Here is a 23,876-nt window from a genome sequence, read left to right on the forward strand (position 1 = left end):
TATTAATTTTGTGTTGAAGCGCAACGTGAAACATGCTAGAAACATTCGAATGCTGGATCGTGCTCCCTGGTATGGGGTTATGGGATTAACCATGTTTTGTGTCTAGGTTCCCGACGAAATCGGCGACGGCTTCGAAATACCCAATCTCAACCACACTCGAATTGTGATCACCGCTCGGGAGGGGCTTCCATACTTTGGTGGGGGATTGGCAGATCTCGAAGAGACGGCGCATGTGGCTAGGTCTGTGATGAGGGAGTTAGTGAAAAGGCATAGAAAAAATAGTTTTGCGTTATTGTTATGGGTTTGGGTTGAGCTAGTCAGACAAAAAGTTCTCGTATTGTGTAATCTGGTCCCAGAAGGGAGGTCATGTTTTGTGGATGGAAATTGGGTCATCATTCTAAAGGATGGTGTATGGGAGATAGAAAGGAAAAGAAGAAGACGTACGGGACAATTTCATCCAGGAGACCGCTAATGAAGAGAATTGGGACTTCGGTAATGGTGGGTAGATATGTGTCTGATGGCCAGACTTGATGGCACAGATAGGCGAGATACCTGGCTGGTGGAATAACACTACGACGTGTTAGTATTTGAAAATAGCTGTGTGGTGGATGCAATCGTACGATGGAATCAACTTTCTCATGGATAGAAAAGTATTTTCCAAAACTAGGCCCACTAATCTTTCGTCGTGTTGATTTTTTGCTACCAGTTGTATTGATACCGCACCTCCAAGACTTTGACCGTAGACGACAATATCGTTATCTCTCGTCTCTGCTCTCTTGCGAAGATAGTCGAAGCCAGTCTGAGCATCTATCATGAGACCCTTCTCGTCCGGTGATCCAGTAGAGAGACCATAACCCCGGTATTCCAACATCAAGACACTACATCCTACAATGTTTATGAATCGTCTCGCAATGGGTATTCGATGGCCAATATTTCCGGCATTGCCGTGAAACATGAGGATCGTGACATTCTTTCTTTTCCTCGTCAGCGGTGCTCGAATGTAGAAGGCTGAAAGCTTTTCCCCATCAGGTGTAGGGATCATCAACTCCTCGAAATCCGAGATGCCGAATTGTGAGGGTCGTGGAACTTCGGTGCGGGCCGCATTTGGGATGGAACTTGGATAAATCAAGGACCTGAGGGTTGAGGAAACATATTGATCAGTATTTTATGGAATGGTAACATCGTTTCAGGAAGTTGTGAATGGGTGCGCGATGTGGTGTGTGGTGTGTGTGATGTGAAGATAAAAGAATGAAAGAAAAGGAAGAAAAGATGAAGGGGTTTGTAGAGTGGAGAGAAAAAAAATATACTTTTGCTTGAAGTAGAGAAGAGAACTTAGTAAAAAAGTTATACCCTGCAATTATTGGTAAGTACGAGGACGATGAATGAAAAACAAGCGTGGCCAAGTTGACCACCAAATATTCTTCAGAGTATCTTTTCTCTCGAGAAAAGATGAAATGGATTGGAATTGTGTGAAGAAAAATGTACCGAAGACACAAGGACAGGAAATTTGAGGTAACCTGCGATAGAACTGGTAACAGTAGTTACCTGTTCAATATAACCTCCACCGGATGAATCTTGTGTAGACATCTTCATGTATTTTAAGGGGGAGAGTGGTAGGTAGTTGAAGGTAGTAGGTAGGGTAGGAATGCGTTTTCTCAAGGACCGAAGATGGTCAATGGCCAAATGTCTTCCTCCAATGGGAATGAGGAGAGTTGTGATGATGATGATGATGAATTAAATTGAGATTGAGATTGGATTGTCAGTAGTAGTAACACATGGTATAGTCTTGATGTAGGTAATTGGTAGATGGATCTGGATCTCTTTAGAATTTGATGTTTTGATGTTTTGATGTTTTGATGTTCCGATGTTTCGATGTCTGATGTCTGATGTCTTGATATCACTCTGGAGTGAGTGGGAGCTTAAGTGTGGATTGATTGAGTGATCGATTGATTGTTGTGTTTCATGAATAAATGTGCAAATGGTACTAGGTAGAGTAGAGTTGGTAGACGTGGTGAAAGTGGTAAAACTAGACAGCAAGTAGTATAATGAAATGTCTCGAAGAGTGATGGTGTATGCGCAAAAGTAGTCAACATGTATGTAGTATGTAGTATGTATATATGTCTATGAACCGTTGAACCCGCTGGACCCTTGTTTTAGAGCGAAGGAGAGATGATTGACCGCCAAAATGTTATCATGTTATCATTCATGTACGAGTCGAGTAATGTACTCTTTCTTGTATATCAATATCAATATCAAAAATCCCATTATTGTCTCAGAATTTCAGGAGTGCAGCAAGACCCAACAAATCCTTTCACTTCTCCTTCCCCTTCCCCTTCCCCTTCCCCTTCCCCTTCCCCTTCCCCTTCCCCTTCCCCTTCCTCTTCCATCAACTCCACATAAAAACATATCAAATGCTCAACAACCTCGGGTCGGTCGAGATCCAGATATTCAGACATCAGGGGTGACTTGCATTTGGTATACTTGCATCGAACTAGATAGAGAGTTAAGAGATACTTACTCGCATTATGCTCACTAGACAACGACCTACAAGACATATATCACAAGTACATCTACTTCGTACCCTTCAAACCTTCGGAGATCTATTTTGGTTCACATCGTTGCGCAATCCTGCGACTAATTAATATATCCAATGCGATCGTCGGGTAAGCACGAGTTCAAACGTCAGCTAATCATAGCATGAAAAGTATACATTTGTCATGGATCAACCAAAGGGCAAACTTCTTGTATGAACGAAATGGGAATCGTGGCTATAGAAAGATCGAAAGATCAAATCATCAAATCAACATCATCAATGCAAAAGGGACACGGCAAGATGAAGGGGGAGAAGACCGGAGAGTAGACCGACCGACCAATGAAGGAACTTCGGACAAGGCGATTTCTTCTCTCATGGGGCGGACTAAGATGAGGAATCACACAGATATATCTCATATGTGTTTGTCGTACAAATGACAGTTTCGCCTACAATATTGTAATGTTGTCGTGATTAGATTACATCTGGGTGGGAGATGCGTCAATGGGAGCACACGATGTCATTGTGACACAACTATTAAGTCATATTCTGAGCCACAATCTTTAAAGATCCATGGATGTCCACGGGTACCCTCAGTGCCTCGCATTTTGAGATAAAACAAGGGTGATGAGTTGAGTACGAAATACGGAGTAGGGTGTGATCGATGTGATTCATGTTTTGGGTGTCTCGAGGGGAATTTATCCAAGATGATACACACGTCTTGAGATAGTAAGTAGAAAGGTTTGATTCGTGGGTTGAATTTCAAGCCAAACTTCTTCCTCTCATCAAAAGTCCTTCCATCGAGGATATATTTCCATACTTCCGCCTTCGTTTTCCTTTTTCTCTGGTGATTGTACAGCGAGGCAGCGTACTCGGTCTCCTTCCTTTCCTCGCCAACAATCACTCATCCATATGGAAGTTGCAAAATCGAATCGAACTCATGGCCTAGAATACCCGATCTCACGTTTCCTCCCTAGCAAGATCTCCACGATTGGGATCCCAATATGTGGCGGAATAAGGGGACCATCCAATGATCCAATGAAGAATATCTTCTCATGTGTCTAAGGTAAGGTAAGGTAAGGTCGATTTGGATTTGGATTTGGAGACAATGCCCAATGATAATGAATTCAAAGTAAAAGAATTGAGGATATCACATAATGATACATAAGGCGACCCAATGATAGTACTTGCTCGTATGAAGATACCTAGGCAGTAAGGTAAGAATGAGTGCTTCAAGTATGTCTTCCTTTGAAATTGACGCCCAAAGCTAGAGAATTTTCAATGTTGCATATCGCATAACCTTACCTAGGTAGGTATCCATCCGTCTATGCCCTGGTTGTGATGAATGTGAATGAATGAATGAATGAATGACTGAATGACTGAACATTCCTCTCTCTTCTTCAATCTCACTTGTTGTTTACCATTACAAGCCAATATAATATCAGCCATTGGGGGTGGGAATGCGTACCAAATGAACATTGTTCCATGAATATGAATGATACAAACCGTAGACATCGTGGACCTTTTGCTTGTACTCTCTCTGTACCTTGGTATTACTGTTCAGCAAGTGTCGCAAGTGTCGCAAGCAACAGGTACGTACATACATACATACATACATACATACATACATACATACATACATACATACAAGTACACACAAGTAGTACGAATATTAATTCTGAACATGCTTCCGGGCGTATTCTAGTCTCGCTCTTTCTCTCTTTTCTCTCTAGGGGAAGGACAGGAAGGGCGGCATCTCCACCAGTCAAAGGAAGCAGGAAGAAAAGTATAATAAAATAAAATTTCAACCAAACACTTTTCATCTTTTTTCCCCCAATTCACTCCATTCACACATCCATCACATTTTTTTCATGCAACCCCAAAAAATACTAACGCGCGAGCTGTACACCTGCATAGCCTTGAATCCCACAAAAATATCCCAAGGTCCAAGGTCCAAGGTCCAAGGTCTAAAAAGTGTGAAAAAGATCTGAGAAGTATTTTTTGAGGGTTAAATTTATTTATTTATTTACAAGATATTTACAAGATATTTGTTCATTCCAAGACAACTTATTATACCTAATACCTGATACCTACCTTCCCTCCCTCCCTCCTACTTATTACTACCTTACCTACCTACCTACCCACATACCAACCAACCATACCATCCATCCTATCCATTCATCCCATCCCAAAATACCCCCAGTCAAATATCAAAGCAAGAGCACCAAAAAGGCTTGGATTTGAATCCAAAGAGGAAATATTTCTATTTAGAAACACTCTTCATCCCTCCCCCAAGTTTCAGATCAAATACTTGGCATACCTATCTATACCTACCTACCTACCTACCTACCTACCTACCTACCTACCTACCTACCTACCTACCTACCTACCTACCTACCTACCTACCTACGCAACATTACCATCTCAATCTCAAGTTCCTTTTCTCAAATCCTCCAAAATCTAGCTACTTCCTTCCCACCCCCGCGATACTAGGTCAAACTCGCAAACTTATCTATTCTTCGCCAAAAGGAAAAAAAAAGGAAAAAAAAAAAAAAGGAAAAACTCTTATCAATCTTCTACCTCATAAATTTCTTCTATAAATACTTCAAATCTCAAACAATCCAAGAAACTCCTGCAGGGAAAGAAAAGGAAAACTTACATATATCATCATGGTATCATTCAGCTGTGAGGTATGTTTATTATCCCTACGACTTCAATGTCCTATTGAAACATCGACACCTGCCCCTACATTCCTACCTACATCTACCATGGTAACCCAAACAAGCTTTGGTCTGACAAGAAACAATCTATAGAATTGCGGAGACGTCCTTACGAAGAAGAAACTTGACCCCCATCGAAATCAATGTCGCGGGGCATCATATACTTGTCTGGATTGCATGGTACATTTTCAGGGCCTAGAATATCGCTCGCATACGGTATGTAAACAAACATGATTCAGACGCGGGGCATCGTTTGCTGACAACAATTAAGAGCTGTATGAGCGAGGCGCAAAAATACCAAGGTGCGCTATACAGAGGAGAGGGTAAAGGGAAGAAAGGAAAGCAACAAAACAATCAAAAGAATAGTTCGCATAATAATTCTCAATCCGCACCCGCCCACAACGCATACGTCGAAGATGCGCAAGATGAGTACGACAATTCGCAACAAGCTACAGCCCCGGTCCCCGAAGCTGCCCCTTCAACGCCAGCACCCGTCAATGTATTTGATTTCCTCGTGGATCCAACACCCAATGCGTCGCGACTAGATCTCCCCGCAGCGGATGAGGTCATGAACGATTCTGAGCATGAGCAACAAGTTCGTGATGAGTCCATGAGCGATAATGCAGATAGTTCTGAAGTAGAGGAGAAACCTTCCACGGATCTCGTACGAGTAAACGCAGCAGATACTCCAAGTCTTACCAATCTCGTCGAATGGGGATCAGGACCAGTACCAACCAACGGACCTTTCGAAACACCAGCACCAAAAGCAATTGAGTGGAAACCAAGCAAGGAACATGAGGGGAAATCGAAAAAGGATAAGAAAGACGAGAAGAAGAAAGATAAGAAGCGCAAACGTTTACATGTTGATACATCGTCCCGCGAAGGCGATGTCCAAATGAATGATGCGCCACCCGTTCTACATTCAGGATTGACCGCGGAAATTGGCAAGCTTCAAACTCGCCCTTCAGTCTTCCCGCCATCGCCAGATTATTCTGGTGCCGATGCTGAGAAGGAATCGCCTAGCGCAAGACCCAAGAAGACCAAGGAATCCAAACGCGCCAGTCGTGCTCGCACTCGCAATGACACATTTGGTAGCAATTTGATGTCATTGATCACCACTCGCCAACCTTCCCGCGAGCACTCGGAAGACCGACCCAAGAAACGTAAGCACAAGCATCGCACTAAGTCCTCTGAAAGACCTAAGATGCTCGAATACAAACCAATGAACGGCGCTGGTGATTCTTCCCCTGGCGAAAACCAAATGATCGTCTATAAACCCCGCGCAGAACTTCTCATGAGCATGGTGAACAAGGGTCCCAATAGCGAGAAGGGTGTTTCGATGAATAAGGCATTGAAGAGATATCATCGCGAGAGAACGGCAGCAGGATTAGCGCTGGAAAAGGGAGATGAAGAGAAGGAGCTTTGGAGGAGTTTGAGAATGAAGAAGAATGACAGAGGAGAGATCGTCTTATTTATGTGAACATGTATCACATTAAAATGGGGGCGCTAACAGATGGGGCGGGGTGCGCGACGGAGATTGGGCAGAATGGAGAGGAGGAGCATTGTGATACCATATTTCCTTCTTTCTTCTGAGATGTATGTTTGGGATTGCAAATTTTGTTGTTGCTTTTTTGTTCTGTACTTGCACTTGTACTTTTCTCATGCGTTTTTCATTCTTCTTCTCGTTCTTGTCTTTGTTCTTGTTCTTCTTGTTCATACATCTCTCGTGTTTACGTTTTCTGCTGCTGGATTTATGCTTATGCTTATGCTGTTAATCATGTATATGAGGGCATTGCGTGCGGGTTTGACTTCTAGGTTGGATCGGAATAGGAATGGATGGATGGGCATAAATAAGTGTACGAGATTTGTGGAATGGAATGGGATGGGCTTGAAAGGACTGGGCTAAACAGGGCTAACTGCATGGGATTGAATTGATGTTTGTTTGCATGTGCTTCCAGGTACATATTTCTAGCTGGTTGGATCCACGATATCACATTAATGGCTGTGGTATGCGGATTTGATGTGTGCGATGAGTAAGAAGGCGGATGTAGTAATGTGAGAGGATATTAGTGGGTTCAATCAACCAAGCAATCAATCAATCAATCAATCAATCAACCAATCAAACCTAGACAATACACCTCTTCCTTTTGTGAAAATGGTTTCAAAATCGGCATTCTATATCTCGCTTGCGAAAACGTGTGGTGAAATTAACAACTCAATATGAAGGACATAGCATGGAAATGGTTGTCTTGTGTGCATATGTAACAGGATGTACGCAATTTTCATTAAATAGCATCAATGCATGAGTGATATGTTGTTTTGCAGAGAACTTGAATTTTTATTGCTCTCTATCATCCATGATGATAGACGTCCTTTCCTTTTGTGTAATACCGCGATTCCGATTTCCGATTCCTGTTTATATTCATGTATCCATCTATCTACATCCCGATATTGTCTATGAGAGTGAAAAGAAGCCTCTCGGTTTCTTTCCTTCCTCTTTCCTCTTCCCTCTTCCCTCTATCCTCTTTGTACATACATACAGATTTATTCTCTCAGATTTTATTTCCTCAGCATCTATGCGTCAACGTCTATTACTAGACTTTGATTGCATGTGCATGGATTTCTTCTCTGATTTTGTGGTCTTCTTTTTCTTGTTCGCGTTCGCGTTGACGTTCATATCATCCTTGATATATCATATTAGAAAAAAAAGAGAGGCTCTTCCTGCTCTTCTCTGCTCTACTATCTTTCTCCATCTCTCACTGCATACCATAAACCATAAACCATATACCTCTCCCCCTCTCCCCCTCCCCCTTACACCCCTCTCTCATCCATAAACCACCCACCGCACGATCCCCACGACCCCCAAAATCCCAAGCATAACCACCGTAAACCAAGCACACATGTGGTGCGCCCTCTGCACTGCGAGTTCTTGGGCGTGGATCCTTGGCAATCTGTTTCTCCTATTGTCTTCGATGCCAGTTTCTAGATCGGAATCGGAATCGGAATGCGAACCGAAAGAGGAGGAAGGGGGTGTGGAAAAAGAAGCCGATGTAGATGTAGATGTATATGGCGAGGAAGAGTGGAGCGTAGGTAATCCCGGGAAAAGAAAGGGAGAGGGGCGATTTGCAAGATCAGGAAATGGGGATGAGACTGAATATTGATTTGAAGATACAACGGTATTGTAATTCAATTGCGGAGCATGTGATGCATTCAATATCTGTTGATGTTCGGTTTGAAAAGCGGATGGTATGGATGGTGAGAGGAGATGACGATGAGATTCTGGTTGAGAGTGAAGTTGAGTACGTGGAGTGGTGTTTCGTTGTGCTTGTTGTTTTTGGCGTGAGTAGGGAGATGTTGTGGGCGAAGCGTGCGATTCTTGTAGTTGGGTCTGTGTCTCCTTCGATTGTGTTTGTAGTTGTGATGGGAGCGGGGCGTACACAACTGATTGAGGTGAAGAACCCAGTTGAGGAGAAGACAGAAGAGAGAAATAGTAATGTTGTACCGGGTTTACCATTGCGTGGTTTGTGTTTGGAGGCAACGGAGGTAGAGGTGGAGACTCTGGTCGAGATTGTTGAGATCCATCGAATTCTTGACATGAGAATTAGGAGATTGCAATTGCGTGAGGAAAAGGGTGGGAAGACATTGTGGTGGATTTGTTGGAATTTTTTACGTTTGAATCGAGATACAAAGTTGAGTTGAGGTTGTTGCTTGGTTGGTATGTCTTCTGAGAAAACGACGGTGGCTGTATTGAGGAATATGTGGATACGAATGAAAAGTTGTTGTGTTATGAGTCAATTAGAATATCATGACTTTGGGCTCGTTGATTTATCAATAGTGAATTGTACACGTGGATGAATCAATTAAATGGGTTCAAACATCAAATTCAACTCAGACCAAAGGTCGCAAGGATAGTTTGATCGCGAGAATCAGAATATGCAAACAACCATGAACTTTCAGGTGGAATTACTCATAGGTAGATTGAGTTTTGATATGGAATTTGGCGATGGCAGAGAAAATAACATGTGATCTAGTGTATTAGAAAAGAGCTGTTGCTGCTTTCTGGGATATTGAATTGTGTCAAAGGAAGACTTCAAGGTGCACTGGGTGAAGTGAATGGGTAATAAATATGGAAGATGAATGGATTGAAATGGACTTGCTTAAATTCCTCAGACCTAAATTTGGAATCATGGTATTCGGATTCCATACTTCAATGCGGGGTGCACGCTGAACAAGAAGTGAATAGCAATGCAGAAACTCGCACTTGCATCTTCCCCATGAATCTAGACTCTCCACATTTATTATAGATGTATTCCAGTCCCTCGAAAAACGGTGCGAAATTGCGGCAATCCGTGATCCAAACCCTCCAGATCACCCCGAGGCCACAAGAATAATTCTCTCACGTCTCAAGATTTGCACATTGTCGTAGAAATAAGGTACCGGGAATTCATCGATCGTGTTATTTTGTGGTGAAAGTATTTCCTTGAACTGATCCATCCATATTCATCAAACGTACATCCAGCCCATAGCCGTAGCAAAAGCCTGCACCTGAATGCATGAAGAAATTCCCAATGCTCCCATCATTCGATAACTATGACCAACAATTTATCTCAATCTTCTAGCCTCACGCTCAGATTCGAGTAAGCAGAGGATGTCGTCTTCACGGACTGTTTCGATAAGTTAGCCTACACCTTCCCTAGCTTCCTAACATTTCCTTCTCGAATGTATGCTGCCGAAATGTAATTCTGGGGATATAAAAATAATCGTGAAATCGTACCTGGGCCCTTGACGTTACGGATGATGGAACGGGTGGTATCATCCATGAACTCAACTCTGACTTGAGTAACACCTCCACGGGAACCTAATTTTGTCAGAATTGCCTCCTTTGAAATCCGCAGATATAGATTCTCCAAATTTCGACATACCGGTTCTGCCCAAAACACGGGTGACCTTAACGAGCTTGACGGGGACCTTTGATGCATCCATTTTTGCGGTCTGAAATTTATTAGAATTTGGGAACCGTAAATGAGCTCCTGAGTCACTCACAGGATTAATGCGCTTGGATTTTGGGATGTGGTTGATAAATTGACTCGGGGCTTACTGGTCGACGTGAACTTGGTGATAATTTTTTGCCTGTTCGCAGAATCTTAGGGCAAGAGATTCTCGTTAATATTCTTAGCGTTGAAATTGAAGCATTTTTGCACTAACATAAATCGGGACTAGTGGCTTTCGAGAAGACGCCGACCACCGAAAGTACCAGGTGTTACACGTGGGGCAGAATGATGAAGTTAAGTACTAGGTGACTTTTTTTTAATAATGGAGTTTGCGTCAAACATCTCCGAGTCATATTAAAAGTGAAGTCTTGTCCCTTTCCCATATTATCGAATAATCGTGATTCTCCTTGCTTCAAATATATTTCAAATTATCCAAGCCATACATTTCTTAACATTTACGAACACAACATACTCTGATTCTGCTTGTGATTCGAGTGAATACCCCGCAATCGGAGTGATTATACCTTCACATTGTACAGAAACAAACAGCTTGCCCTCCTCACTCTCAACAGAATGGATTTAGTGAATCAGTAAGAACTGTTCCTTTTTACCTTGTTGGCTCTTGGGCTTTTCATTGAGTCTATTTAAACGGTTTGGAGATGTCGGTTTCGCATTTTTGGGCACATAGAACCTAGCAACTCCTACCGTTCGAAGAAGCTACAATGAAAGTTCTCAAGATGTTATACATTGCAGACGAAGATTCTGAAGAGTATGAGCCTTTCACTAACGATCACAAAAGCTTAGAAGGTAGATTGCTATTCGCAGTGCCAAAAAGTGAGTCATGACACCATTGGAGCCGAATCCTGCACCGAGATTGATGGCTGATTGAATCATTAGAGGGAAGATTATTACAAGCAGCACTCAATTTGCTCGAAGGTGCCGATATTCAGTTTCGAAGAGAGTCAAGACTTGACATAGCATTGGTCAAAAACTTACCAATTGCGCTCGTCTTCCTTCCCGCTGCCGATATTCCTACGTTCGTTGGTGAAGGTCGAGTAGATATCGGTATTACTGGACGGGACACAGTTGCAGAACATGCCACAGGAGTCGAAACCGAGAGGAGAGTTAAGTCAGAATCGGGAACATCAACTCCTGTCGAAGAGGGTAAGGAAGAAGGATGTGTGGAGATAATGGATTTGGGATTTGGTGCCTGCAAGCTACAAGTACAAGTGCCAGAGAAGGGACCATATGCGAAGCCATCGGATCTCATTGGAAAGAATATTGGTACCAGTTTCGTCAGTTTATCTGAGGAATTCTTCCGAGCGTTGGAAGCTGAGGCAGAAGGTGGTGCCGTATCCGGGCGCAAATTGAAGACCAAGATTATCGAGCTCAGCGGCAGTGTTGAGGCTGCATGCGCTCTTGGTGTCGCTGATGGAATTGTGGATCTTGTTGGTAAGTGAGAGAATGACATATCAACCTCAAGCAGTTCCGTATTAATATGTTATCAGAATCTGGTGAAACCATGAAGGCAGCAGGATTAAAGGCTATTGATACCGTCGTCTCGAGTACAGCAATTCTTGTGAAATCCAAAAGACCCTCAAATCCAGCATTGGTAGATCTTATTGCTTCCCGTATTCGAGGTGTCATCACTGCACAAAAATACGTCTTGTGCCAGTACAACGTTCAACGAACCGCCCTCCCAGATGCAGTCAAAATCACCCCTGGAAAGCGAGCACCCACGATCAACGCCTTGGAGGAGGAAGGCTGGGTAGCTGTTAGTTCAATGGTCGAAAAGAAGAAGATCGCTGTGGTAATGGATGATTTGACGGCCGTTGGAGCAACAGATATCTTGATTCTTGATATTGCAAACACGAGAGCCGGATGAAAAAAAAACGAGAGATGGAAAAAAAAAAGGAATGTATCATGATAACAGATTGAGATTCCGGATATTGGTGGGAGATTGGAGGACGAGAAAATACCCATTTGGATCGAATCGAGCCTGGAGTTGTAGCTTGGAAATCTAGTATATCCTTAAATCAAAATTTGCAGCGAATAACGCGTATGGGGTGAAAATTTTAACGAATTAATATGACTAGATAAAAAGAAAAGAACCAATCCCCGACGAAGGGTTTGCGCATCAAGATCAAATCTTTCACCAGCCAACCGCAAATGGGTCCCTTTTCTCCTCCCTTACAAACGATCCTTCTGAATTACCCAAGAGCACACCTTTGAAGCGCCGACGGACATGAGAATAATTGATGAATGGGCCCTCAATTTTATCGTATTTCCCCCTCTTCGGTCTCGTCTTCTTATCTGAGAATAAAATGACTTCATTTTCCGGCCAGAGAGGTAGTGTTTCTTCTTTCGCAACTACCCCTATCTCCTTCAAATCACGAAGCGAAGCGAGAACAGTGGATGAGGTAGTCAGGTGAGAATAAGCTTCGTCTCCAATGATTAAATATCTTAATCGCTGCAGCCCGTATCCACATTCATCATAATTCTCCCCCAACCTTAGCAAATTCCCTAGTTTCTCAACCCAGGCCGAATAGTAAGGACTGTAAATTTGGATAGCATCTATCCGAAAATATAAACTGTCCCTAAAGGAATTAAACCAAAGATTCAAGGAAGGGATGTATTGGTAGTAATGGAGAGCGAAAGAACGTGATTCGGAGATGAGATGGAGAAGAACGGGAATGCTAGAATAGGAAAAGTAGATAGGAATGAACGTTTGAGAGGGGGGAGAAAATTCCAATTCGAGAATGCGAGGGGAAGGGAGACAATGGGTGTATATTTGGAAACGAAGTTCTGGGGGGAGGAAAGGAAAGAGTGAGAAGGTTGTGAGGGGTTGAGATGACGATAGAGAAGAGGAAGATTTGGGATTAGATAGGTTGCAATCTGTGTCAGTGGTAAAGTGAGGCATATTGAAAGATTTCAACTCAAGGTTGTAATTTTGAATGTGCGTGAGGAGTTCCGTTTGAATATCGATAAATGGATGAGGAAGTGGCGATAAAACAGCTCAGCCGAAAACGAAAGGGGTGAGATGTTGAAGAAAGAGTCAATTGAGCTTATTGGTTATATGTCATCGTGTCGAATTACGAAGGGAAAAAGTGGTAAGAAATGGAAAACCAACAGAAGAAACTGCATAGGCAGGTCTCATACTTATATGTACAAGTTGGATAACCGCTGAGTGCGATTCCTTTACACAACTGAGGCTATATCGAGATTTTTCTCTTCAGCGTCTATGTTGTATTTATCTATGCACCGCCGTAAGGTTAGTGGATAACCTCCTCCTTCGAATGTTGGAGAAGGAACAAATTCCTAGGTCGTCACTGAGATATTTGTCGGTGGAGAGACAAAGTTACTTATGTCATATAGCTCAAGAACAACCTACGAAGCAACAGTACACATATTTATGACCGACAATATCAACAATAAAGTGTGGTCGGCTTATACCTGGGTACGTACGGTTAAAATCAAAGACTTCGACCAGCCTTGTAACCTTAGCGCGAGGCTGTTGGATTCCAAGATTTGATACAACTTGCCTCGTATCAGAGATTGCGACAATAAGTATGTGGTACCCTCTCTTGGCTCATAAGTCAATTCATTTCCATATTTGATTCTTCGGAGTCATCTCATACGATGATGCAATGCAAATGTTACAATGTTCCAGATAATGAGCGAGTATGAGTCAACTCTCATGTATGAATGAGTCTTGGACTTGACAAATTTATCCGAAGAGTCCAGAAGAGCGCTAGTTGATAAGTTTAGCGTCGATAAAGAGCTTATGGATTGCCACAATAAAATCAGCCTTATTCCCCTCTATATACTAGAGTGCTACTTCCGTATCTTGCAAGCAAAAAGTGTTTTCATCCATTTTCTACCACTTAATCTTTTCATTCCTTTTATTGTCTGAAGCCGCCGTATATCTTGAGGCGCAATTACTTGTTATTTTACGAAAGTTTCGTATTTTGTAAGCTCTCTTGAATTTCTCTGCCCTACATCGCAGTAAACAAAAAAATACCGACCCCGCCACTGGTCAATAATCGATTTTATTACACAAAATATCGAGTATCTCTGGTAGTATCACAGGCTTGTTATATTCACGTATCATGGCCACCACAGAACCGTCTTCAGCTCCTGGCTCCAATCGTCCTCCTAGAACACGAACTCGTCGCCCAAGACGGGGTGGCCATCGGAACAATGGACCTGCACCAGCAGATGCAAATGCAAACGCAAACGCTACTCCAAATTCAACGGCACAAGTACCAAATGGCCCTTTAGTTCTCAGACCAGCTTCTGTGGCACCATTGCCAGACTCAAATTCTCCAGCCCCGTCGAACCCGCGAAATTCGAACGCAAACAACCGAGGAGGTGGTAATGGTAGATTTGGACGAGGGGGTCGAAGAGGGGGTGGTCGCGGACAGCCTATGGCTAATGGAAGAGTATTTGGAGGGCAACTTACCTCAAACTCGCATACCAGTCCTACATCTGACGCTGGTTCTCTTGCTGGAGATGCTTCGGCATTTACACCTGGACATCCTATTGCCACCCGACCTGGACCCTCTCGAGCTCCGCGCGCACGTCGAATGTCGAAATCGCAAGCTGCAGATCTTGCCACTCGAACACACGAAGATATCACAAATGGTCAATACGAATGCGCAATTTGTACCAACGAAGTTTTACCAAATTCTAAGATATGGAACTGTAAAAGTTGTTGGTCGGTTCTTCATTTATCATGTGTCAAAAAATGGTCGAAGAATGAAGTATCGACACATCAACAACGATCAGTTGAAAATGGAGAATTGCCACCACCGAGACAATGGAGATGTCCCGGTTGTAACTTGCCCAAAGAAGACTTGCCAATATCGTATACTTGTTGGTGTGAGAAGGAAATTGAACCACGATCAGTAGCTGGGCTACCACCACATTCTTGTGGGCAGAGTTGTTCAAAGAAGCGGATCGGACACTGTCCACATCCATGTGATCTCATGTGCCATGCTGGGCCGTGTCCACCTTGCGCTCATATGGGGCCTTCACTTCCTTGCTTTTGTGGCAAAGAGACGGTTTCAAGAAGATGTTTAGATACGAAGTACGAAAGCGGATGGGCTTGTGGGCAAATCTGCGATGATGTACTTGCCTGCGGAGAACACAATTGTGAGCGGAGTTGTCATGAAGGCCTTTGTGGCAGTTGTGAGGTTCTTATTGAATCAACATGCTACTGTGGTAAAGTCGAAGAAACTCTACCTTGCTCGGAACGCGATGAAGAGCGTGAAAGTCAAGCACCAGCCAGTACGCTTGATGGTGAAAGTTTGGCCACGAGGACATGGATTGGATCTTTTGACTGTGGCTCTGAATGCCGTAGACCCTTTGATTGCGGTAAACCAGACCATTACTGTGAGACTAAATGTCACCCTCAAGACCTATTGCCTACACACTGTCCATTGTCGCCTGACGTTGTCACAACTTGTCCCTGCGGAAAAACACCAATTTCTACACTTCTCGAAACCCCACGAACCGATTGCACCCAGCATATTCCTCACTGTCAAGAGAAGTGCGAATTGCCGCTAAAGTGCGGGCATACCTGCCAAGGCATTTGTCATGAAGGCGAGTGCCGGCCTTGCTTTCAATCGGTGTTGATTGCATGTCGCTGCGGTAGGACAACATCAAACACTATGTGTCATCAAGGGTTGGATGAGAAGCCCCAGTGCCCTCGCGTATGCCGAGCGACACTCAACTGTGGGAGACACGAATGTGGCGAGCGATGTTGTTCTGGCGAAAAGAAAGCAAGTGAGCGACAAGCCGCAAAACGTAAGCATCGTGCCTTGAATGCTCCGCCGACAGAAGAGAATATTGAGGCTGAGCACATCTGTCTCAAAGTCTGTGGACGCACACTCAAATGTGGTGAACATGCTTGCGCCGAACTTTGCCACAAGGGCCCTTGTAGATCATGCCGTGAAGCTATATTTGAAGAAATCAGCTGCGCTTGTGGCCGTACCGTTTTGCAGCCTCCAATGCCTTGCGGGACGAAACCACCCGAGTGCCGTTTTGATTGTACAAGAGCAAGAACTTGTGGTCATCCACAAACCAAGCATCAATGCCATCTCGATGGCGAAGCTTGTCCAAAGTGTCCCTTCCTTGTAGAGAAGCCTTGTATTTGTGGCAAACGGACTTTGAAAAACATTCCGTGTTGGTTCACTGAAGTCCGGTGTGGCTTGCCGTGCGGGAAAAAGTTAAAGTGCGGTATACATTCTTGTCAAAGTCTCTGCCATCGTCCCGGACAATGCGAAGACGCGACTTCGCCATGTCATCAACCGTGTGAAAGGCAGAAAAGCGTTTGCGATCACTCCTGTACCGATGCTTGCCATGCTCCTTACCCCTGTAAGGAAACACTACCTTGCCAAGGCAAAACCTTCATCACCTGCCAATGTCAACATCAGAAGCAAGCAGTCAAATGTCTTGCATCGAAAACCAGCGAGGGCAATTCGAAAAAGACACTAGATTGTAATGACGAATGTCTTAAGCTCCAACGCAATGCAAAGCTTGCCGCAGCTTTGAATATTGACCCAAGCACTCACACAGATGATCATATTCCATATTCGCAACAAACATTGGATATGGTCAAAGACATGCTCAAATTTTGTCAAACCTACGAACGCGAATTCCGTGTTTTTGCAGCGGATCCATCGGAGAAGAGATTAAGATTCAAGCCCATGCCATCTCATCAGAGAGCATTCCTGCACTCATTGGCGGAAGACTATGGCCTTGATAGTGAAAGTCAAGATCCAGAGCCCCATCGCCACGTCTCAATCTTTAAGACGCCACGCTTTGTATCTGCACCATTGAAAACTCTAGCGCAATGTGTCAAAGTCAAGCCAGTGGCAGTCGTCGAAGCTGCGTCTTCAAAGAAATTGGTTGCTACAGCCGAACCGTTCAATGCATTCTTATTATCGAATTCTAGGTTTGGATTAACTATCGATGAGATACACACCGGCCTTTCGTCTGAATTCGCACATGCGGGCCTCGACTTCGACGTATCTTTCCTACCTTCTGGTGAAGTGGTCCTTCGTGGAAAAGCTCCCGAGACTTGGTACACGAAAGTTGATTCCGCACTAACTGCTATGCAGCATGGCCTTGTTCAGAAGGTTAAAGCACTTCAATTAGCATCGACAATTGTTCTCTGTAGTGTAGATTCGAGTTTGAATGTTGTCAGGAGAGAAGATGATCATTTGGGGGGTGGGTGGAGTCAAGTGGCCAAAGGAGCCAGCGGAAGCAAAGCTCCAGTGAGGCCAGAGATAGGTGTAAAGAGCAGCTTTACCGTTTTGGGAACTAGGATGGCGGCGAAAAAGAAGAAAGATGAACAGGATTCTGCAGTAGATGACTGGGAAAAAGAAGTGGAGGCTTGGGATGCTTGAGATTGATCACATGAGGATTTTGGTCATTCGATTAGTGTATACACTAGGTACTTTTAAAGAATGATGAGACGATGAATTCAAAATTCTAATGATTGAACCTATCGATTATCAGCTCCATCTATATGACTAACCCGTTCCATCGCCTGAAATCACATCGAGACAACCTTTCCAGTCCGTATTGCTCCCTGACAAGATTGTACAGTACCACATCCACCTAATCCATCCTGATATACTTCATATATTAGCAGTCTCTACATAACATTTCATGGAATACCTGCAACTATTTCTACACACAACTAGATTCCTGACGTCGAACTATCTTCTTTCACTTCATCATCTTCATCTAGCACCTACTCATCTCATGAGCCTACTTCCCACCTTCATTAAAGCGCTCTTTTTAAAACTCATCCACTCTCATACGCGCTGTAGTCCTTCTCTACAAATCTCACGCGAAATTAGCAGTAGTGAAAACTTGAACTTGAGCGAACATGATAGTGCTGGATGACCTTCTGTGTTCAAATTCAGAATGATATCTGAGGATTGGTGGGTCTTAGTTTCCCCGTCTCCAACATGATTCCTGCGATCTTACTATTGCAAGATCTGCTGAGGAGGATAAGGCAGGCTTGAAAGAGAAAGAGAAAGCGAACGGATTTCTAGGGAGAGTATAGGCTTAAAAGGTTTGAACGAAGGGGGGAGCACCAATGATCTAGGAAAATTTTAGTGAAAGCGTAAAGCAGGTAAGTAAGTAGTCTGCTATTGCCGTCTCGTATTCAACGCCATCGACCAAGTTATTATTTCAGCTTTGGTGTTCAAGTAGGCCATCGAAAGAGGTTGGGCTACTGATGAGTATATATATATCAGCTGTGCCTGATTATTGCGTGCAGCACTTCGTTCGTGTTTATCTCCATATTCACCATCACATTCACCGTATGATTTTCTTCACTGGCATTATTCCCGTTTCAACACCGCGTAGGCAATTATCAGACCGCCTGTTCTTTCAACCACTTTATTGCCCCACAATATATGTTGACGTCGCCTCGCTTCGCCGACGACACCAATCTCACCCACCACCTGCAACTCTACTCTTCCAAAAACGAAAGCAAGGAATTGGAAAGTGACGTCCAGAATGGCAAAACCTTACCGCCCCACGAGAGGGGCGGGAGGAGAAACCCCCGATGGGGATTTTTTCCCGATTCGAACCAGGCGTGTTACCACTCCACCACAAGAGCGCATTTGACCTGAACAAACATGCCTGTTTGCCGCCTTTGCGCTCTCGATGGATAAACTGTTTCTGAAAGGGTTTATATAGTAGAGTAGAAGCTTGGTGAGATGAGGTAGAGGAGATAATGCTCAAAATTCTGTCGCGGGTAAATCTGGTATCGAACTTTCGATACCTATGCAATGAAGCCATAGTAACTACCTACTGCATAATCCAAATAACTGATTACTCAGTGAGACGAATTTCATTCCAACACAACTGTAAAGCAAATTGGTACAAGGTGGCATGTGTATTATGGAAAGCAAAAGATAAAAGAGTCCAGATACTCGAGTTGACGGGAAATCATTTTCGCCACTCAAAAGAAAAAGCCATCTCTTCCATTCCCACATGACCCCCACTACAAGCAAGGGCACCAAAAGTTGATGCAGTGTATTTGAAGTGATTCCCCACGCCAGTACAAACGGGATGGGTTGCAGATGGCTGAATAATCTAGCACGAGGGGTGCGACCAGTACGCGTGTCACACCGGATAATCCGAGCCGGAAACGATCCACGAATCTAGTTTTAGATGCTTGGTGAGACTAGACGCATACATGACTTCGTTGTATGCGAACTAGGTGGGTACTATGTGACCTTTCCGTATCCGTGAGATGGCGGGACCTTATTGACAAGCTTGGACAAGGCCGGTACCTATTGCGACATTAATATGCTCAAGTAATTTTACCAACCGAAAATGACGTTCTTTGATTGCTAGAAGCTCAAGTTTTGAGGCTGATGGAAAATCATGAATGCAGAGATCTTCGATGTGATGAAGCCATGACCGAATATGGAGAATGCTAGGCCCGCTTCCTGGTGTAATTGAGAAGACGCGATAGTAGGACAACTTTTGAATGCACTTGTAAACACAGCGCATATAGTCTACTCGCTTTGTAGTGTGAGCAAGCTTGTTGATTACAAGCTGTGTTCACTGCGCTAACTTGAAGGTTAATGTCCACGTGCCATGGTACCTCTTTTGTGTTCGGACGCATCTGAAAACGGGCACCAAGGGGGTGCCGGACATGTACTATTCTGGTAGACGAATAATACCGGTGTACAATTATTATCATGGAAGACGACAATTTTGAGCTTCCAGATTAAGAAAATCTGCAAGGATTGTCATAGTTGCATTGCCGGCTCTGAAAGTTCTGAATCCGCGCTGCTTCAAATATGAAAAAACAGTGATAAGAGGCTTTTTATCGTACCAGTTGCTTGGCGAATCACATTCGGCAGGTAGAGGCAATTCAAGGGAGACGCATTGAAAATATGCCACGGGAGCTGCCTATTCTAAAACTCTCGTCGTATTTCTCACAACAATGGTCTGATTCGACCCAACTTCGTAGATAAGACCATTTCCAATGTCGAGGTTGATATGTTGGTAAGAACTTAACGCGCTGAATGATCAAGCGAAAGTAAGATCTTGCATCGTGGTCCCATTCAATCATTGGTATGATGAATGCATTATGTATCATGTATCACCGCAGACACTAACGAAGTCTGGAGGCGACAGCGTGGTCTGATTGTATGTTGGGGATGTCGTCTCTGGGTTTCTAGTTGCCGATTCTCGTAGAGCCATTATGTAATTTCGCCTCTCAAGAATATGATACATCTCTTCGACTTTGATATCTCGTGATCTTAGAAGAAGGTGATTAGGAGTTTGGTGGTTCGATACGGAAATTGGAAGTCGATGTCATGGTGCCAAGATATCATAGAAAACCCCAGATTCTCGCTGGCCAAACTGCGGTTGATTCATTCCTTTTCATTCTCCACCCCCACGTTCTTTCGCTGAATTTCGACAAGAAACGGCTGTCCGAACATGTTACCAACACCGTGATCTTGGATTCTTGTATCAGCTAAGCCATCTGGGGAATATTATCTTACAAGACCAGGGTCGACGAACCCCGCAATTTTCAGGGATCGAGGTCATTATCCCGTATCAGCAGACTTTCTACTCTGCAGCGACAAGTACAATTCGATGAAAGGCCAGAATACGTACGTTTATATACACCTGAAAGAAATGACGAACTCGTCTCTAGGCATGGTTTCTTCAGCCCATTATGAGTGAGCTTTTGGCAAAATACAAAAGTTCAGCTCTGGAGAATTTGTGTGGTTGATGCTGAGTGAGACTGCTCTGAGTCTGAGCCTCCATCTACCAACTTTTTTTTTTTTACCATCAATCAAGATCCAGGAATTCCCCCCCCCCCCCCAGCCAAACCCGTTAGAAAGCTCTTACATTATCTTACTCGGAGAGATGGAAGTTTCTTAAGGTCATGATGCAAATAAGCAATTGAAATTGAAATTGGCAACAGATTATTGGATAAACATGCAACTTTACCTGAGGTATCATATATGCAGTGAGGTGAAGTTGTCTAGGAAGGAGCAAACAGCGCCCGACCTGTAATGGAATACGGGGTTCAGAGATTGCACTTTCCCTTTTCCTTACATTTCATCTCTTGGCAAGCAAAAAAGCACCAAGATAGGCTGTCTACCGTTCTCTATTGAATTCAGAATACAACATCGTTGATGATCATTGATCAAAAACGGAGAGTGCAGCATATCGAATATCGAGACGCAGTCAATCAATTACTAAATTCCAGATCAGGAATCACAGCTTTGTTGAGCTAAACGTGTAATTGGTCGGGAAATGGAGGGGTTAATTGCCGTTAGTTGCCGTCACCTGCTACTCCTTGCTGCTGTCGTCAATATGGAAAGTAACATTTGGATTTCATGATGGCTTCTTTACCATCATGCAAGGCTAGTATCTGCCCACGCTTCACAGTCTCCCATCTTGCATTTATATCTGGTCTTACTTTTCTTCGCTGTTTACTAATATGACCAGGGAAAACAAGCCATGCCACGAGGTCCAACTCCTAGAAAACTCTTGACCCCCCACACTATGCGACGAGAGAAGTAGCTCGTATACGCCACCAGGAGCAAACCGAGGAAATAATATTTAATATCTAGATGTTACCCACACAAAGGTCCTTGATAACATCATTTCAAGAACTTTGCCTTCCTTTAAGTCAATGTTGTCTTAGACTGACCTTCTCACATAGAATCCAGCTAAAGCATCACATTACAAACTAGCATTAGCCTTGTCGTTTCTCCCCAGCATACGTCTTGGTACACATAATTGCATATCTTGTATTCACCATGGCGCCACACAGTAACGATGCCCCTTCACCCGTGAGAGAGTTCTCAACAGATTTTAATATGTCTTTCCACCCTCCAATAAACTCGGTCTTGCTAGACCCGAGCAACGAACAAGGCATATATTCTGTGAACGAATCCTCATACAGTTCATCCTACAGTAGTGAACCAACAGAAGCCGACTATCACATGGCTCGTCCTCTAGTTCCTGGCATTTACGTTCCCACTGTTTGCTTCTTCGACCCGATCACGGAAGAACTCGATACGAAAACTATCTCTAGTCATGCGATTCGTCTCGCAAAAGCTGGAGTCAATGGCCTAGCCACTCAAGGCTCCAACGGCGAAGCTGTCAATCTCACCCACGCAGAACGTCAGACTGTTACGGCAACAACTCGTGCCGCACTCTCGTCGGCTGGGTTCCTACATCTTCCTATCATTGTCGGTTGTGGCGCACAATCTGTCCGAGAAACGGTACAATATTGCCGAGAAGCCTTCGCGGCTGGGGGAGATTACGCACTTATTCTACCGCCTTCGTATTATGCACTTCTATTTTTGCCTTCCTCTGCTTCCGTACTCGAATTCTTCACAACTGTAGCAGACCAATCTCCTATTCCCTTACTAATTTACAATTATCCGGGAGCTGTATCCGGCATGGATCTCTCCTCAGATGTTATCATCAAATTATCAGCTCATCCTAACATCGTGGGTGTGAAGCTGACCTGTGGCAATACTGGTAAATTGAATCGAATCGTGGCAGCCACAAGGACTTCCAAGCCACGCTCCCCCGCATCTCCACCATTCTTGGTTCTTGGAGGCAGTGCTGATTTCACCCTACAAAGTCTGATTGGGGGTGGTCATGGGATCCTCGCGGGGTTAGCAAATATTGCTCCGAAGACCTGCATCGAAATGACTAAATTATACCACGAAGGAAAAATCAAGGAAGCCCAAAAACTTCAGGAAGTCGTTGCTCAAGGTGATTGGGCCGCTATCCAGGGAGGTATTGTGAGCACTAAGGCTGGTATGGAGAGTTGGTTGGGCTATGGAGGATATGGTCGCGCACCGTTACCACATCCCACTAGTGATGAGATGACGAAGTGGAAAGAAGGATTTCGAGAGTTGGTTGCTTTGGAAAAAAGCCTTTAGATGAGGTCTTCTCTGGCTCTATGTTCTAGGCGTTTGGTCTTCGTTCATCATTCTACATAGCTTGTTGATTTGATTTTTTTTATAGCAATAGTCTCGAAGGCTCTTTTTGCTATCTAAAAGTTGCGCTCTTTGTGCATTATGGTTCAGCGGAACCCTCTCAATTCTATTTCGCATTTTTTGATTTTCGCAAGCGTATCGGGTAATAATTCTGACGCTAATTTTGGCTTTAATAATATGTATTTGTTCTATTGTAAAAGCCGGAGGAACATCTGAACTCTCTACACATAATCAGTATCTGTCGAGTAAACCTGAATCTTAGAGAGGAGTGCTCAACTTCCCTGACGCAGAAAGATCTGGAGGTTAGATGCGTAATATACACACATAGCTGCATCCTTAAATCAATTCAAGCAATTCAAGTATTTACATCGAGCTTACACATGTGGACTTGAAAACAAGGAGTGAAGAAGCGGAGCAAATCTTTTGGCTTCAAGAGAAATGTACTTGGATCAAGAAAGACAGGAAGGTTGAAACAAAGCTTGAGATGAAATAATTGTACACACACATACTTTATCATTAAGAAAAGGACTTATACGATAACCTTTACCAAACTTTTCTAAAAATACAAAGAACAAATGCTCCCAACATAAAATATGGTGCATAGTAGCTAACGGCCAAA

At 43.7% G+C, this 23,876-nt stretch overlaps 9 protein-coding genes across 9 annotated transcripts; 4 read left to right on the plus strand and 5 right to left on the minus strand.

The window, feature by feature from the left end:
- Window positions 1–85: 85 nt before the first annotated feature.
- On the minus strand, window positions 86–1,587 carry EAE97_003242 (uncharacterized protein; the record flags this gene model as incomplete). Its single annotated transcript, XM_038873754.1, has 5 exons — window positions 86–242; window positions 445–570; window positions 621–1,133; window positions 1,308–1,351; window positions 1,486–1,587. The coding sequence occupies 5 exons, from the start codon at window positions 1,585–1,587 to the stop codon at window positions 86–88; spliced, it is 942 nt and encodes a 313-aa protein (XP_038735617.1).
- Window positions 1,588–3,971: 2,384 nt separating this feature from the next.
- On the minus strand, window positions 3,972–4,353 carry EAE97_003243 (uncharacterized protein; the record flags this gene model as incomplete). Its single annotated transcript, XM_038873755.1, has 2 exons — window positions 3,972–4,070; window positions 4,189–4,353. The coding sequence occupies 2 exons, from the start codon at window positions 4,351–4,353 to the stop codon at window positions 3,972–3,974; spliced, it is 264 nt and encodes an 87-aa protein (XP_038735618.1).
- Window positions 4,354–4,916: 563 nt separating this feature from the next.
- EAE97_003244 (uncharacterized protein) lies at window positions 4,917–7,401 on the plus strand. Its single transcript, XM_038873756.1, has 3 exons — window positions 4,917–5,220; window positions 5,344–5,466; window positions 5,522–7,401. The coding sequence occupies exons 1-3, from the start codon at window positions 5,200–5,202 to the stop codon at window positions 6,728–6,730; spliced, it is 1,353 nt and encodes a 450-aa protein (XP_038735619.1). The 5' UTR covers window positions 4,917–5,199; the 3' UTR covers window positions 6,731–7,401.
- A 673-nt stretch (window positions 7,402–8,074) lies between these two features.
- On the minus strand, window positions 8,075–8,764 carry EAE97_003245 (uncharacterized protein; the record flags this gene model as incomplete). The annotated part of the gene is made up of 1 exon (XM_038873757.1): window positions 8,075–8,764. One exon carries the CDS (start codon window positions 8,762–8,764, stop codon window positions 8,075–8,077), a length of 690 nt encoding a protein of 229 aa, XP_038735620.1.
- A 1,088-nt stretch (window positions 8,765–9,852) lies between these two features.
- EAE97_003246 (uncharacterized protein) lies at window positions 9,853–10,233 on the minus strand (the record flags this gene model as incomplete). The annotated part of the gene is made up of 3 exons (XM_038873758.1): window positions 9,853–9,914; window positions 10,025–10,108; window positions 10,173–10,233. The coding sequence occupies 3 exons, from the start codon at window positions 10,231–10,233 to the stop codon at window positions 9,853–9,855; spliced, it is 207 nt and encodes a 68-aa protein (XP_038735621.1).
- A 581-nt stretch (window positions 10,234–10,814) lies between these two features.
- On the plus strand, window positions 10,815–12,126 carry EAE97_003247 (uncharacterized protein; the record flags this gene model as incomplete). Its single annotated transcript, XM_038873759.1, has 4 exons — window positions 10,815–10,831; window positions 11,041–11,075; window positions 11,139–11,693; window positions 11,750–12,126. The coding sequence occupies 4 exons, from the start codon at window positions 10,815–10,817 to the stop codon at window positions 12,124–12,126; spliced, it is 984 nt and encodes a 327-aa protein (XP_038735622.1).
- Window positions 12,127–12,393: 267 nt separating this feature from the next.
- EAE97_003248 (uncharacterized protein) lies at window positions 12,394–13,161 on the minus strand (the record flags this gene model as incomplete). The annotated part of the gene is made up of 2 exons (XM_038873760.1): window positions 12,394–12,796; window positions 13,097–13,161. The coding sequence occupies 2 exons, from the start codon at window positions 13,159–13,161 to the stop codon at window positions 12,394–12,396; spliced, it is 468 nt and encodes a 155-aa protein (XP_038735623.1).
- A 1,189-nt stretch (window positions 13,162–14,350) lies between these two features.
- EAE97_003249 (uncharacterized protein) lies at window positions 14,351–17,653 on the plus strand (the record flags this gene model as incomplete). The annotated part of the gene is made up of 1 exon (XM_038873761.1): window positions 14,351–17,653. The coding sequence occupies one exon, from the start codon at window positions 14,351–14,353 to the stop codon at window positions 17,651–17,653; it is 3,303 nt and encodes a 1,100-aa protein (XP_038735624.1).
- Window positions 17,654–22,060: 4,407 nt separating this feature from the next.
- EAE97_003250 (uncharacterized protein) lies at window positions 22,061–23,200 on the plus strand (the record flags this gene model as incomplete). The annotated part of the gene is made up of 1 exon (XM_038873762.1): window positions 22,061–23,200. One exon carries the CDS (start codon window positions 22,061–22,063, stop codon window positions 23,198–23,200), a length of 1,140 nt encoding a protein of 379 aa, XP_038735625.1.
- Window positions 23,201–23,876: the final 676 nt, after the last annotated feature.

The sequence above is a fragment of the Botrytis byssoidea genome (assembly GCF_014898295.1).
Source record: "Botrytis byssoidea strain MUCL 94 chromosome Unknown BBYS_005, whole genome shotgun sequence".
In the NCBI taxonomy this organism is placed as follows: Eukaryota; Fungi; Ascomycota; class Leotiomycetes; order Helotiales; family Sclerotiniaceae; genus Botrytis; species Botrytis byssoidea.